This window comes from Xiphophorus hellerii, chromosome 14 (assembly GCF_003331165.1).
Source record: "Xiphophorus hellerii strain 12219 chromosome 14, Xiphophorus_hellerii-4.1, whole genome shotgun sequence".
Classification (NCBI taxonomy): domain Eukaryota; kingdom Metazoa; phylum Chordata; class Actinopteri; order Cyprinodontiformes; family Poeciliidae; genus Xiphophorus; species Xiphophorus hellerii.
Window position 1 is genome coordinate 27,427,565 of NC_045685.1, and position 15,221 is coordinate 27,442,785.

The window sequence follows — 15,221 nt, forward strand, 5'->3', positions numbered from 1 at the left end:
GATGGTGCTACCCAATAGGTCCTGCAGAGGTCTGGTTCTGATTTTTTTCTGAATGGGTCCAGCTGAAGTCCGGTTCTGACCCGGTTCTGATTGGTCTAGCTGAGGTCCGGTTCTGCAGCTGGAGGTTCTGTCTGTTGATCGGATGTTCTGAAGGTTCTGTTCGCTCCATCTCTGAGTGCTGCTGGGTCGGTTCCGGATGAATCTTTAGCTAAATGGATCTCTAATGGATCCATTTAGAAATCCATTAGAGGTTCTGGAGGAACTGCGGACCAGGTCGACCAGAGAACTGGACTTCCTGTCAACGATTAATGTTACAGATCAGAACCCGGCCAGCGCCTGCATGGAGACAGATGATTGGACATCTCAGAGGTTGGACCTTGGTGGTCCAGAGGGACGGAGAGGAAATGTCCAGAAGACAAACACAACCTGGGCAGAAGAGTTTCAGCAGAAGTGACCGATACAGGACACGCCACCCCTCAGCGCCCTTATATGGCTCTTCCTGGGAGAGAACGGGGCGGGTCCTGTAGGACAGAGGGGCGTGGTCACTCGAACAGGGGGCGTGGTTACGTGGCCATTGTTTATCTATGGAGCCTGGAGGCTGCCTCCTTCACTGCTGTTTCCCTCCGTCTCTGATCCTCCGTCTCTCAGTTCTCTACGCTCCAATTCTGATTTTGGACCAACAGGATGGACAAACTGCAGGTGAGACACAGAGCGGTACCAGCAGCTCAGAACCGGTCCAGAACCAGAACAGTCATCAGGCTCAGCGAAGAGAGCTGCAGGTCTGCAGCCTTCAGCTGCCTGTGAGGTCCAGACTCTAGTCCAGGACAGGAGGACAGCTGGAGGTCCGGACCTTTAGTTGGTTCTGGTTCTGGTCCAGTTCTACTGATTTTAATCTTGTCCGGTGTTTATGGGTTCATACCGAGTCAGAGGGGCAGGGCTTACCCAGGTATGCAGGTAACTGCCTCTGGTTGCTAGGCAACGGAAAACTGCAGAAAACACTCTAAAGGTTAAAGATAAAAACACAGAGAGAGTCTGACTTACAGGCTGGTTCTGGTTCTCATTGCTTCTGGTTCTGATCGCTTCTCATTGGTTCTGGTTCTGTTTCCAGGTTGGTGTGGTTCTGCTGATGATGTTGGGCCCAAGTTCTGCTCAGTTACCGAGAACTGATCTGTCAGCCATGTCCAGAAGGTAAAGCACAGATGATGATGATGATGATGATGATGAGGATGATGATGATGATGATGATGATGATGATGATGATGATGATGATGATGATGATGCAGGGTGCTGCTTCTGGTTCTGACCTGTAGGTTACTATGTGACCAGGAACTGCACGGCCCGGGACGGAGTCGGATACGGAACCAAATGTTCTCCCTGCACCGACTGTTCAGGTGAGACAAGCTGCTGCTGACCCATTGGTCCTGGTTCTGGTCCTGGTCCTGACTCGGTTCTGTCTCCTTGTGTCCTCCAGAGTCTCTCCAGCAGACCGTGGTTCCATGTTCTGCCTATACCAACTCTGTCTGCATGAACAGAACCACATCGGTACCAGCACCGGTCCAGATGGCAGGTAAGATCAGCGCCATCAGGAAGGGGCTGACTGTTCACCTCTGACCTCCTGTGACCTCTGACCTCCTGCTTCTCATGTCCTCAGGTTCTTCTGCCTCCATCTGGATCGGACTCGGTGCTACGTAAGTATTGCTCATGTTAGCCGATCGGTTCTGGTCCATTAGCAGCTCAGACCCAGCAGCTGATTATCAAACTTCAGTCTCACAACCTGGATCAGTGGATCAGAACCAGAACTTGGCATTGACACTGACCCTGGTTCTGGTCCTGGTCCAGGTTCTGGCTCTGGTCCTGGTTCTGATCCTTTTTCTGGTCCTGCTGTGGATCAGGATGGTTTCCACCAATCAGGTGGTTGGTGGTTCAGTCCTGGTCTCTGATTGGCCAGCTTGTTGCAGCATGGTTCTGCTTCTGTTTGTTTGAAGAACTCTGATTGGCTGAATGCTGCATCAGTCTGACTTCTAATTGGCTGGGTCAGTGGGGGTTGCCATGTTGGGGTTGCCATGTTCCTAACGGTTCCTCTGCCTGCAGGTCTTCATCGTTGCTTGCGGTCGTTCTCCTCCTGGTTCTGGTCATCTGGAAGACCCGCAGGACCGAGGGCTTCGTGAAGCTCCTCCCCCTGAACACCAGCTCACCTGTGCAGGAGGCCCCGCCCCCTCACCAGGCCGTTCCAGTCTGACTAGAACGACAGACAACGAAGCTCCTCTCAGCTCAGACGCTGCTGCAGCTACCTGCTGTGGCCCCGCCCCCTAAGAGCCCAGGTGTGGCTGTAGATAGGGTCAGGTAGAGTTAGGACAGGGTTAGGTTAGGGTTAGCCAGGTACGTGTCAGGTTAGCCAATCAGAAGTCCGAACAGCTGTGACATCACTTCCTGTATCGGTCAGGTGTGATTTGAGGACAGTTCAGATGTGTTACTCTGCTGGTTCTGACCCGGTTGGGCCCGGTCCACGACTCAGAGAGAGTTCTATGGTCCAGACCAAACGGGAAGTGGCGAATGAAACAGGAAGTGGTCACAAACAAGAAGTGAAACCTCAGAGGACATCGTCAAAAGATGACATCATCACAAGATGACATCATCACAAGATGACATCATCACAGGATAGATAGATAGATAGATAGATAGATAGATAGATAGATAGATAGATAGATAGATAGATAGATAGATAGATAGATAGATAGATAGATAGATAGATAGATAGATAGATAGATAGATAGATAGATCATGATTGGTAGAAACTCTCCTCAGCAGTCTGAAGAACCCGGGTGAACCTCTCCCTCTCCAGGCTGGTGGTCTCTGTAGGAGGTCAAAGGTCAAACTGGGATTTCTTGTTTGACATGCTGAGTCTCTATCATCAGTGTAGATGACCTTTGACCCTGCTAGCCTCACGCTGGAGGTTCTGTTCATGTTAATCAGTAACAGCAGTTATTCCTGATGGGGTCAAAGGTCAACATCCAGCTGTAGACACAGTTAGTTGAACATTTATTCCTCGTTAACTTTCAGCCAAACAGGAAAAGTTTTTCTGGGTTTGATTCTACAGTAAAAGTAATCTGATTACTTTAGTTTGGCGTTAAAGTATTTGAGAGAAAAAAAAAGAGCAGGAAGTTAAACTTTTATTATTATAGTCAGAAATATTTCCTTCATATTAGAAATAAAAAGATCAAAGCTGTGGGGTCAAAGTTCATAGAGCAGCACATGCTGTGGAGCCTACATTTCCCATGATGCACCTGCAGCGTCAGGCTGAGGAGGAACTAGAGAGACAGTTCCCTTGGTGATGGTCAGGGTTTACTGGGTTTACTGGGATAACTGGTTCTGTTCTGGAACTCAGTTCTTGTCTTGAGAAAGTGAGACCTTGAATCATGTGTTATTTATTATGTGTTTCTACTTTTATTTTAGTGTTTTATTTAATATTTCATTGTTTTTATTTATTTTGATCAAACACTTGAATGAAGTGAAGAACCGATTCGCTGAGGAACTGAAGCCACGCCCACTCTGTCCTGGATCTGCTCTCTGATTGGCTCAATGTGTCACATGATCAGAACTGTCCAGCAGAACCGGCTTCATTTCTAAAACTGCAGTAATGATTTTATTGTTGATAAAACTGAAACTACCTGAATGTTTCTGATCAATAAAAACATTTAAAGTTTAATTTTTTCCCTTGTTTTCTTTATCAAATCAAATCAATTAAAGTTTCATCAATATAATCTGAAATGTTCAGACAGAAACTGAAACATATTTACAGATTTGTCCTGGTTTTCTGTTTTATACTATTATAAATCTAAAATAATCTAACCAGATCAAGGTGTTGGAGTGGCCTAGTCAAAGTCTAGTGCTGCAGCCGGACCGCCTGCTCCTAAAACCTCCAAAGAGTCTGAATTAAATCAGTTCAGCAGAGAGGGTCAAAGGTCATCTCACTGACCCTAGAGAGCCTGTGGTCGGGATCAGGGTGTGAAAACTTTCCCCGGTCGGGTCAGAAGGAAAGTTCTGTCCTTTCTGTGTTAGCTTGATATAAACTTTATTTATCATAACTCAAACTGTTGGGATGTGAAAATGTTAGGTAAATTGTATATATTATTATCAAATATTTGTTGTTTCATGTGCCTTTATAATGTTCTTGTCTTATTTGCCTTTATTTGTTTCATCTTAGCATAAAGAAAGTTTCGGTGTTGTTGAATTACTTTGATTCCTTTCTCAGAAAGCCTCTGAGGAAGAACAGAGAACCGTTTTCACAGGTTATCGCTCAGCAGAAACCTCGACATCCTTGACCTGCTAGATGGCTATAAAACTGTCGCTGTGAAGACGTACAACTTGCTCTGTTTTACTCTGTGTCTGGAACACAATAATCTAGTGCAAGATAACAAGTTAGTGATTGTCATTAGCACTGCAACTCAGTGATGAAGTGTTTTGCCCCCCACCCCTTAGAGCTGCAATGTTCTCTGTGATGTAATAAAAGTAATAAAAGAGAGGAGCTGACAAATGTGTTTTCAGAGCGGTTGGAGATTTGTGACTGGAAACGCGTCTCTGTCCGTTCTCCTCGCGAGATAAAAATAATCTAACTCTCTTGTCTTTCCTGTGTTTGTTTAATTTGTCTTTAATAGGTGTCAAACCTGACAGAAAACTTTTCCACAAGCTGAACAGAAAAAAAACAGCAAAAACATTCTCAGTCAGAAATAGTAGAAACCAAAATAAATCTTAAATGTTAGAGAGAAGCTCCACGACCAGAACCAGCTGGAGTTCCTCAAGGCTCCATCCCAGGACTCCCCATGCTAACAGTAGGTAGCTAACAGCAGGTAACTAGCTGCATGTAGCTAACAGCATGTAGCTAACAGCAGGTAACTAGCTGCATGTAGCTAACAGCATGTAGCTAACAGCATGTAGCTAACAGCAGGTAGCTAACAGCAGGTAACTAGCTGCATGTAGCTAACAGCATGTAGCTAACAGCAGGTAGCTAACAGCATGTAGCTAACAGCAGGTAGCTAGCAGCATGTAGCTAACAGCACGTAGCTAACAGCAGGTAACTAGCAGCATGTAGCTAACAGCAGGTAGCTAGCAGCATGTAGCATGTAGCAAACATGGAGAAGCAGCATTCAGCTTCTATTCACCACAGATCTGGAACAAACTTCTAGTAAACTGCTTTACAGCTGAAACACTGAGTTCCTTTTGACCCAGAATAACCGGATCATCAGAAAATCTGGTCTTTATTTCAACACGTCTCTGTTTTTCTCTCTGCAGCAAAACGGTTTGTCGGTGGTTTGAACTTTGACTCTTCTGGTTTTCATGTGAGGCTCTTTGAGTGGCTGATAAACGGCGTCACTGAGCGACAATCTGCCCAGAACAACGATATACAGTGTTAATCTGAGTTAATCTGAGTTAATCTGAGTTAACCTGAGTTAACCTGACTTATTGTCCCCCATTCCGGTTGTCCAGTTGGTCTCCAGACTCATCCAGAAAAAACAGCAACAGAAACAACAGCAACCTGCAGCAGGGGGCGGGGCCAGGCACATTTTACCAGGTTACCATGGAGACAAACAGGAAGCAACATGCGCCATTGCCGTGGTGACAGTTTTGTTTTTACTGTCTGATCAATCAAAAACGTGAGACCCGGTTCTGTCCTGACCCGATACCATCTCTGGTTTCGGCTGGCAGTGCCTCACCTGCTGCTCTGGTTCTGGTTCAGAACCGGATCAGAACCGACTGAATGGACAGGAGGACGCCCTCCGGTGGACTCTGCTGCAGGGGGACATGTCCACTGGTCTAGGTCTGGTTCTGGTTCTGATCAGGTTCAATAGTCCGCTGCAGCAGTCGTCTCCTTCCTGTCGTCTCCATCTAACCCTTTAATGAGTTACAACATTTAATTTCCGTTTGGGATCAATAAATTACTCTGGAACCGATTCGATTTGATTGGACCTGATCAGAACCGATGGGCTGCAGACTGACTCTGTCCTCAGTCCGGTTCCTTGAAGAGAAACAAATGAATTAAAACCAGCTTCGATGCTTCAAGAAAGATAAAAATAATAATAATAATAATTGATGGAATAAACAAAATTAATTATTTTATTTTTATTTGCTTTATTAATTCTGATAATTAACAGAAATACGTGTAGATTAATTTACTGCATCAGTAAAGGAAAAACACAATAAAAATGTTTAAAACCTGCTTAAAGGTTCTTGATTTTAAAATGCGACGTTAATCTGCCATATTCAGCCAGATTACTGAATATGAACGTTATGTTCACTGCTGTGCTTCTAACTTATTTTTGTTAAACAGCGCCATCCAGTGGCCATTCTTGGTAGTTGTCAAACGCAGTAGAAGTGCAGCAGTTTCCTCAGCCCTGCTTATGTTGTTTTCCTGCCCGCTAAGCATCATCTGTGTTATAAATTGAATTAATCACATATGCGAATAGTTAGACACGTTCATTTGTAGAGAAATTATGTATTTTTATGTTGTAGTAAAGTCGGCCTGTTGCTAAGCTAATTAAGACCTCGGCCTGTTGCTAAGCTAATTAAGACCTTGGCCTGTTGCTAAGCTAATTAAGACCTCGGCCTGTTGCTAAGCTAATTAAGACCTTGGCCTGTTGCTAAGCTAATTAAGACCACTAGTCTGTGTATCAAAATGGTGTAAGCAGTGATTTTGACATTGTTACTGCAGCACTGATACTTATATGTATTCCTTTGTTTGTCGTGTTACAGTTTCACAGAAAAATTGATGTCAGTAAATTCTGTAAGCTGTCGTTTCTGAGTCTGTGGAGTTTCTGCTTTTATTCTGTTCAGCTGTTTGGATACTTGGTATCATTTGGCTGGCAAATGTAGTTAAATCTGTAAAACAAGTAAAGTTAAATGCAGGCTTGATTATTGCAGAATGAGTCAAGTCTGTTCTCCATCAGAACTGGGTCAGCTGAGGTTCTGCTGGGTCCAGTTTAACTCAGAACCAGACAGTGACAGACTGACTGTAGAAGTTCTGAGCTAAAAAACCAAAACAAAACATAAATCACTGAAATATTTAATATTATTAACATCAGCAGTAAATAGCTAAATAAATAAAAATCCTGTAATATTGAGATTTTTCTGACCTAAAATTTATTCAACATTCAAACTAAAGAGGTCAGAAATAAAAAGTCAGCTGTTCAATAAAAGCGGCTTTTTGTTTTTTTCAGTCTGAGGCGTGGCTCTGATGTCGGACGTATCTGAGGCGTCGCAGCTTCAACCGCTGCTCAATTCAGTTATTTTATCAGATTTAACACTGAAAATGTTTTCAAACCCTGAACTTTCACACAGAGAAACACAAACAGGTTCTGGTTTCTAAACAAAACTTCATGTTTTAAAAAATAAAACCCAATGTTAGATTAAAAAACGTATTTATTCCCTTTAATAACTTTAGTTGTTGTTTTCATTAAAGTTTTTATTCACAGTAATAAAAAAGCAAAACCGTCTACATTCAGTCAACGTTTGATCAGAAATCAGCAAAACAAACATTAAAATCTTAGGCTGCGTTCACATCGCAGCCTGAAGTGACCCAATTCTGATTTTTTGTGCAGTGTGAACGGGCAAAGGACCTGAAAGTGTCCCGCCTGCGCAGTAGAGGGCGCAATAGCGTCAGCGTTCTACCAATGGCCATAAAAAGTAGAAGTGCTCAGTGTTTGCTGAAGTAAACATGGATGTTAACAGTGGAGCATAGTTTACATATTTGAAGTTGTTGTCCGACCGGAGCAGCAGGTTAGCAACTTAATCCTCATTACGTCCATCATGGTTGCTGTTATTCTTCCTGCTTGCGAGTATCAGGACGCAGAATAGTGACGTTTGTCGAATATCAGTGACGTTCAGGTCAGGTGAACGTGACCTGGACTTTAGATCGCATCTGAAACGGATACTTAACGGATACCCAAGTGACCTGCATCGCATTCGAAAAGAATCCGACCTGTGCTGTTCAGACTGTCTTAAAAAGATCGGATGCAGGTCGCATTACGTCAAAAAAAAAAAAAAAACCCAATGTGAACGCAGCCTTAAGTCTGGAAAAACGTTAACAAAAAAAAAACTGATCACAGTGATACTTGGTAAACATTTCACTCATTCAGTTTTGAACAATTGCGACAATCAAATGTCAAACTTTGTTCCTGATCCGAATCCAAGCAGCTAAAGTAGGTTCAGGTTCTGGTCTGTGAACAGAACCGGTTCCTCTGCAGAACCGATCAGTGTGTTGATCAGAAGGTTTGGGCGATAAAAAGCCTTCAACTGAATGAAGAGCAACAATAAGAACAAACCACAGAATAAAGAGTTCAGCTTTAAATCTGAATGAAATGTTTCCATTTAGAGTCAAACTACTTAAATATTTGCTGATGAAACAGAGAAAAGAAAAACTAATTCCCAGAATAAATTTAACTGAAAACGGAACCAGAGCAACTAAAAACAATAATAAAATAAATTAGTTCACTGTTTCTTGGAGTGAATAATAACAGAAACCTGAAATGTACAACATACGCAGTCATATTGACTAAACATTATTATAAGTTCGTCTCCAGGCAGAACAGCTCCAGATGGAGACGCAGTGATGATGAGGCGACTTGCAGTCCTGACCTGCTGACCTCTGGAGGAAGGAAGTTCCTGCCATCAGCATCAACACATGGCCGACTTGTGACAGAGTGACCAACCTTCTGACCAGCAGACAGGAAGTACTGAGGCCTTTACTTGCAAAATAATAAAATGAGTTAATATTAAAATAAAATGTTTAGTTCTCAACTCAGAAAGCAAGGAGGGTGATTGACAGCGCTAAGACCCGCCTCCTGGCAATGATTGGTTGTTTCTAGTTATCACTGGGAGAAAGCAGAGGAGCTTTTTTCTTTTTTACAGATTACATGTCTCATAACACGTAGTGACAGTGTAAAAAAATGCGTAGAAAATATATTCCGTCTCCAGGTACATTTACCCGGAGACGGAATATATTTTGGAAAATATATTACTTTCAATATATTCTGCATGAAAGTAATATATTCTCTCCATAAAAATATATTATGAAATTTGACTTCTGAGTCAAATTTGACTTCTGAAGAAGTCAAATTCCCTCATGTCTCCATGGAGACTGGTCCAAATTTGACTTCCTGTATTTGTTTGGATTTTCTTGCGACGCAAAAGGAAACCGGACCCAGACAAATGATGAAGAATGAAAAAAACAATTAGGCAAAGATGGAATCTGGTCCAATGACCTGAAACAGAAACAAAAAAGTCCAAATTAGTTAACTGAAAACATTCAGGTTCACAAGTGATTCTGAAACGTTTTGGACCCGCAGACTCACCGTTCCCCACGGTTTCCTGCTGTGGCGTCGGACTGATGAGGTTTCTGGGATGAACCGACTCTGTTGTCGTTGTTGAAACAAAGTTTGGATCTGAAACAGCAACAATAACAGGACTGATTAGAAAAACCCCAACAGATCCGGATCAGAACCTGCAGTTTGGACCCGTTTCTCACCAACAACAAGCAGAAGTTCTGCTTCTATCCTGAGGCGTGGGATGAAACATCGGAACCTGCCGTGGTCCTGCAGGCTGACGTTCCTGATGGTCAGAGACACGTCTCCTCGCCTCAGGCCGTCCTGGGACAGAGACGTCCTCTGGATGTACGTGTCCATCATCATGTCTCGGTCCGTCTTCCTGAAGCGGTACACGAACACGTACTCCACACGCTTCTGAGGGCCGGACGGCCTCAGGTCCGGTCGGGACCACTCCACCGTCTTCCCCACGGCGTCCCACTCAGGATCCACCCGACACGGGAGGACGACGTCATCTCCAGGAGCAGCTACGATTGGCTGAGACGAACCAATTAGATGGAGGCCACCTGGAAGCACAGGGAAGATTTTATTAGGTTTCATAAATATGATCATGAAGGCTGCACAGTGGCGCAGTTGGTAGCACTGTTGCCTTGCAGCAAGAAGGTCCTGGGTTCAATTCCCGGCCGGGGTCTTTCTGCATGGAGTTTGCATGTTCTCCCTGTGCATGCGTGGGTTCTCTCCGGGTACTCCGGCTTCCTCCCACAGTCCAAAAACATGACTGTTAGGTTAATTGGTCTATCTAAATTCTCCCTAGGGGTGTGTGTGTGTGTGTGAATGGTTGTTTGTCCTGTATGTCTTTGTGTTTGCCCTGCGACAGACTGGCGACCTGTCCAGGGTGAACCCCGCCTCCCGCCTGGAACGTAGCTGGAGATAGGCACCAGCAACCCTCCCGACCCCATTAGGGACAAGGGTGAACAGAAAATGGATGGATGGATGGATGATCATGAAACTAAAGTAAAACCCTGAAACTTCTCAGTATTTGACAAACTTCAGAGTAGTTTTCCCAAGAGTGGAAAACCCCACAGAAGGAAACACAATCCATCTGTGTGAACTGACACGTACCCGGAGGTTGGATTTCCTCCAGCAAGTTTGTAATATAAGCAGCTGTGTGTTTCCAGAGAATGTTAATGAGCTTCCCCTCCAGATAATCAATGATTCAGACTGAGTCACTGCAGTCAGATTCCTCCTCAGTGAATCCATGGAGAATCTGGTCCAAACGGCTGAGTAACAGCTCCTCTCCATGACCCGGTCCAACTCAGTTCCTGTAAGCCAGTCAGTCACTGATCCGAACCATCATTATGGTCAGTCGTGTCCACAATTGAACTACAATATCATTTCCACATCAGCAACATCTATTATGACACCAATACAACACATAGTTCTCAGGTGATGTCACACTTAAGGGCTGGCTGCAGTTAGTTTCACTAAACTAAATATTTTTGACTCATAATTCTGCATTAGCGCGAAAAAGAACAGAATGACAAGAAAATGGAGGGATTGATTGATTAATATGATTAATAAGATAAGGGGTTGAAAAGGTCATAATAAATCAATTACTGAAATAATAAAAGTTGCAATAATAATGTAGTTTGTATGACTAGTTTTAGTCATGCAACAATAACTCTGGTACTTTCTGAGCATATATTTTGTTGTTGAGTCATGAATCACATGTGATTCACGACTCAACACCAAACCACAGGTGTGAGAACATCAACTGATGATGAGTTTTGTGATAACTCATCATCAGTCACAGTAAAAACATCAACAACAAAAAACCCACAAAATGTCTCAGAGGTTTTCAGCGTGTCTGTGGTTTCCTGACAGGCAATTCAACATATTGGAGAACAAAATATTGGAGAACTCCCCAATATTTTGTTTATTGTTGCTCTGTAAAGTACCTAAAGGCATCATCATAGTAAAAGTAAAACTGCTTAAATCAAATTAAAATGACTGATTTTGAACAATGAAACACATATTAGTATTTAACATGAGTACTTAAATGTGAGATAGGATTTTATCATAATAATTTAAGTCATTATGATAAAGGTTCATATAAACGCGATTAAGAGTTACACCAGCCAGTGAAATATGTCATCAGCCTTCTGATGGAAGCTGTTGAATAAAACTTTAAAATCCAATTAATGTGAAAAACATAAGAGTTATAAAACTATAAAAACACATAATCCTACATTCAGCTCCACTTAGAAACAAATTTAAACTTTTTTTGTTTGTTTATCACCGCAGAAACAGTTATTATTATTATTATTATTATTATTATTATTATTATTATTATTATTATTATTATTATTATTATTGAGCAGCAGCAGAAACTCACCGCGAACCAAAGTCCAGTAAAAGCAGAAGGTAAAAATCCACGATGAAAACATCAGCGACCAGGAGCATGTCCAGGCGAGACTAGAGGAACCTGAGAGTTAGAAAACTTATAACTGTGGTTTCCCAGCAACGCCCGGAAATTACGTCACCGCGGCCGCCATATTGTGAGTGGCAACTCACTGTAATCAAATTACTGAAAGCATGAAGCTTAACATTTAAAGCAAGAAATGTTAAAACACATTTATAAGTTTTTTGTTTAGTTTTAAAGCTACAGTTTTTTTAAAGAGGTCGAAAGTTAAATCTAAAAGTTAAATATTTTTAATAAAGTTTCAGTCAGATTGATCTCTGGCTGGATTTTCTCAGTCATGCTGATAGAAGATGAACCACAATTTATTACACAAAAACCTTTTTATTAACAGAAAAAAAAAAATACCCAGGCAGGTTGTAAATATAGCAAGTGTCAATAAAACAATTTAATGAATATTTTTCTACATTTTGTATGAGAATAAAACATTCCTGTGAAGTTAAATTCAGGTGAGATACAACCATGAATTATTTATAGAGAATAAACAAAACAGCACTAAAATATAACAATATGAAACCATTTAGAGTGAGAGGAGTTTTTGCTCTCTTTATTTTTCACATCGACAAAAATATGTAATAAAAATGTATAACTAACTAGCGCCCCCATGTGGATAATCCAAGAATTAAATAAAATTGTTTTCCTCATGACATGAAAATCTTTAATGTTCATATTGAACAGAGGGAGTTATTAGCTGCTCGTGTCAATTGAAATGTAACATATATTTTTTATTTTTTTTAAAGAACTTTAAGTGTTTAAACAGTTAAATATTCTTCAGGATTAAAAACCTGAACAGAAACTCAACTTTCTGTTTCTACTTTTCTATAAATAAGCATCATTTTCTGGTAAAATGAAACATTCATTAAGTAAAATATACAAAGCATCTAATGCAGATCTGATCTCCAGACCTGCTTATGTGAATGTTTAAGGCACATTAATTCAGATTGGAAAAACTATCCTGTGGTTTAAATAGTCGAGTAAAGTAAAAAAACAAACAAAAAAAAAAACATATTATCACAACAGTAAACCAGTGCTACCATAAAAAGAACCTTGTTAAGTTTAACAGGTTGTTTTCAATAACACTTCAAATTAAGTACAGATGTCGATGTTTTGTCCTGATCTATTTCATCCTAAACCTGAAGCGCTTCAAGAAGACTTCTAGGATTTTTGATCGGTTCTCGTTTCTTCTCCAGACGTAAATCTGTTGGAGTCCTCGTCATGTTGGCAAATCTAGGCGGAGATTCCTGCAGCGTCAAAAGAAGAAACTGCAGGAAAACCAGGGAGAAGAAGAGTTGAGGAAGAGATGAGCAGCAGAGCAGCAGATTCAGACTCTGACGGATCAGGATTCACGTCTTCAGCCGCTGGCTGGAGTCGGACTCTGCAGAGATGCAGCGTCAGAAAACCTGCGAGAAGCAAAGAAAACATTACGAACTAAAACATGTGATGAAGAAAAAACACATGAATGTGTTCCAGGTATTATTTTTAACTTACTTGTTTTTGCTCAACGTTTTAAAGCGGAAGACAGAAATTGAATTCAGGCAAACAATGAAGAAGAAAAGATGAAGTGGCAAACAGCGCAGCAGCCTGGAGCGACGATCTGAAATGAGAGAAATTATAAGCAATAAAACGGAACATTCAGGTTCACAAGTGATTCTGAAACGTTTTGGACCTGCTGACTCACCGTTCCTCACGGTTTCCTGCTGTGGCGTCGGAATGATGAGGTTTCTGGGATGAACCGACTCTGTTGTCGTTGTTGAAACAAAGTTTGGATCTGAAACAGCAACAATAACAGGACTGACTAGAAAAAACCCCAACAGATCCGGATCAGAACCTGCAGTTTGGACCCGTTTCTCACCAACAACAAGCAGAAGTTCTGCTTCTATCCTGAGGCGTGGGATGAAACATCGGAACCTGCCGTGGTCCTGCAGGCTGACGTTCCTGATGGTCAGAGACACGTCTCCTCGCCTCAGGCCGTCCTGGGACAGAGACGTCCTCTGGATGTACGTGTCCATCATCATGTCTCGGTCCGTCTTCCTGAAGCGGTACACGAACACGTACTCCACACGCAATTTATGAAGGTCAATTTCTACATGTTTTTGGGGAATTTTGTCAAGAAGCAGAAGCAAAACAATATGTGGTTTTTCTGAAGAGTGTGGAGGGTTAGTGTTTTTGTAAATAGATAGATTTTATTACAGACTCAGAGTCCAGATTACATACAAAAGAAAGCGAAGACAATAAAAGAATAAAAAAGTACAAATTAGCTCTGAAATAAGTTCTTTATTTTTTTGTATCACTTTTTGGTGCCTATCGCCTTTAATTAGTTTTATCTATGATTAACTTCCAGTTTGATGCTTTTATTTTGAAGTGACATTTTCTGCTTTGTATGTTTACGAACAGCGGCTTAACAACAAAAGACTGAAGAATTTGTAACTGAGTTAAAATCTCTTACTAACAGAATCTTTAATAGAAGCACAATGTATGTTTTTTGTGTAAATAAGTTTATGTTTTTTAAAAACTGTGCATTTGTTTGATCATATGCCTAAACTAAAGTTGTTTTTAAGATTGTAACCTTTATTTTATGTTGTAAACGTTTTTACATTATGCTCACGTTATGCGTTGTGTGTACAGCTATTGCAATGAAACTAAGAATTTATTGCATTGAAACTTTAATGTTCATCTTTAAAGTTTCATCCTTCATTAGGTGGATTACGCTGCATTTTTAATTCACAAGGTTAAAAAGAGAGACGATGGAGTTGATGCTAATGCTAACCTGCTAATTCCCATTGTAAAAAACCCCCCCACAAAATAAAACTCATTGTTGCCATGGTTACACATCATAGCAACTGTCCAAAACTAAAAAGATTAAAAGCAAAAATCAGCTGCATCTGCAACAAGTTGACCACAAAATGAGGAACAAAAGTTTAGAAAAGACCAAATCAGAACCGTGTAGCTATACTATTATCAGATTGGTGCAAAAATTTTGTTTCTAAAATTTGACTTTACTGATTTTTTAAAATGCTTTTACTGTTTAAAACAAAGCTAAATAAACTCACCAGACTGTTCAGATTTTTATCAGTAAAAATCTCCAAGTCTCTTCTGATATTGTCTCTGGCGTCTCATCATTTAAACAGCTGGGTTTACTATAAACGGGTCGGAAACCAGCGGCTCCAGAGCCGCATGCAGCTCCTTAGTGCTGCCCCAGTGGCTCTCTGGAGCTTTTACAAAAATGTTTGACAATGGAAAAAAGAAGGGGGTGGGAAATATATGTTTGTTTTAATATGGTTTAAAACAATTAAGGACAAACATGACAAACATTCTTAATGTTTTCCAATGATATAAAAATGTGTAGAATAAATATTAAAGCTCAAAATTTCTGTTTACAGCTAATATCACGAAGGATTCTCCGCTGTAAATCTGCATGTTTATTTCAT

The 15,221-nt window shown here is 41.2% G+C and overlaps 1 protein-coding gene and 1 long non-coding RNA gene across 2 annotated transcripts; one reads left to right on the plus strand and one right to left on the minus strand.

Moving 5' to 3' along the window:
* Positions 1 to 572: 572 nt before the first annotated feature.
* Positions 573 to 3,706, plus strand: LOC116732672 (uncharacterized). Its single transcript, XR_004341841.1, has 4 exons — positions 573 to 699; positions 1,109 to 1,391; positions 1,472 to 1,688; positions 2,092 to 3,706. It is a non-coding gene; the product is annotated as an uncharacterized LOC116732672 (long non-coding RNA).
* A 3,689-nt stretch (positions 3,707 to 7,395) lies between these two features.
* Positions 7,396 to 11,818, minus strand: LOC116732636 (selection and upkeep of intraepithelial T-cells protein 1-like). Its single transcript, XM_032582981.1, has 4 exons — positions 11,710 to 11,818; positions 9,518 to 9,880; positions 9,345 to 9,434; positions 7,396 to 9,254 (listed from the first exon to the last, which is right to left on the minus strand). Exons 1-4 carry the CDS (start codon positions 11,759 to 11,761, stop codon positions 9,082 to 9,084), a joined length of 678 nt encoding a protein of 225 aa, XP_032438872.1. The 5' UTR covers positions 11,762 to 11,818; the 3' UTR covers positions 7,396 to 9,081.
* Between the last annotated feature and the right edge of the window lie 3,403 nt (positions 11,819 to 15,221).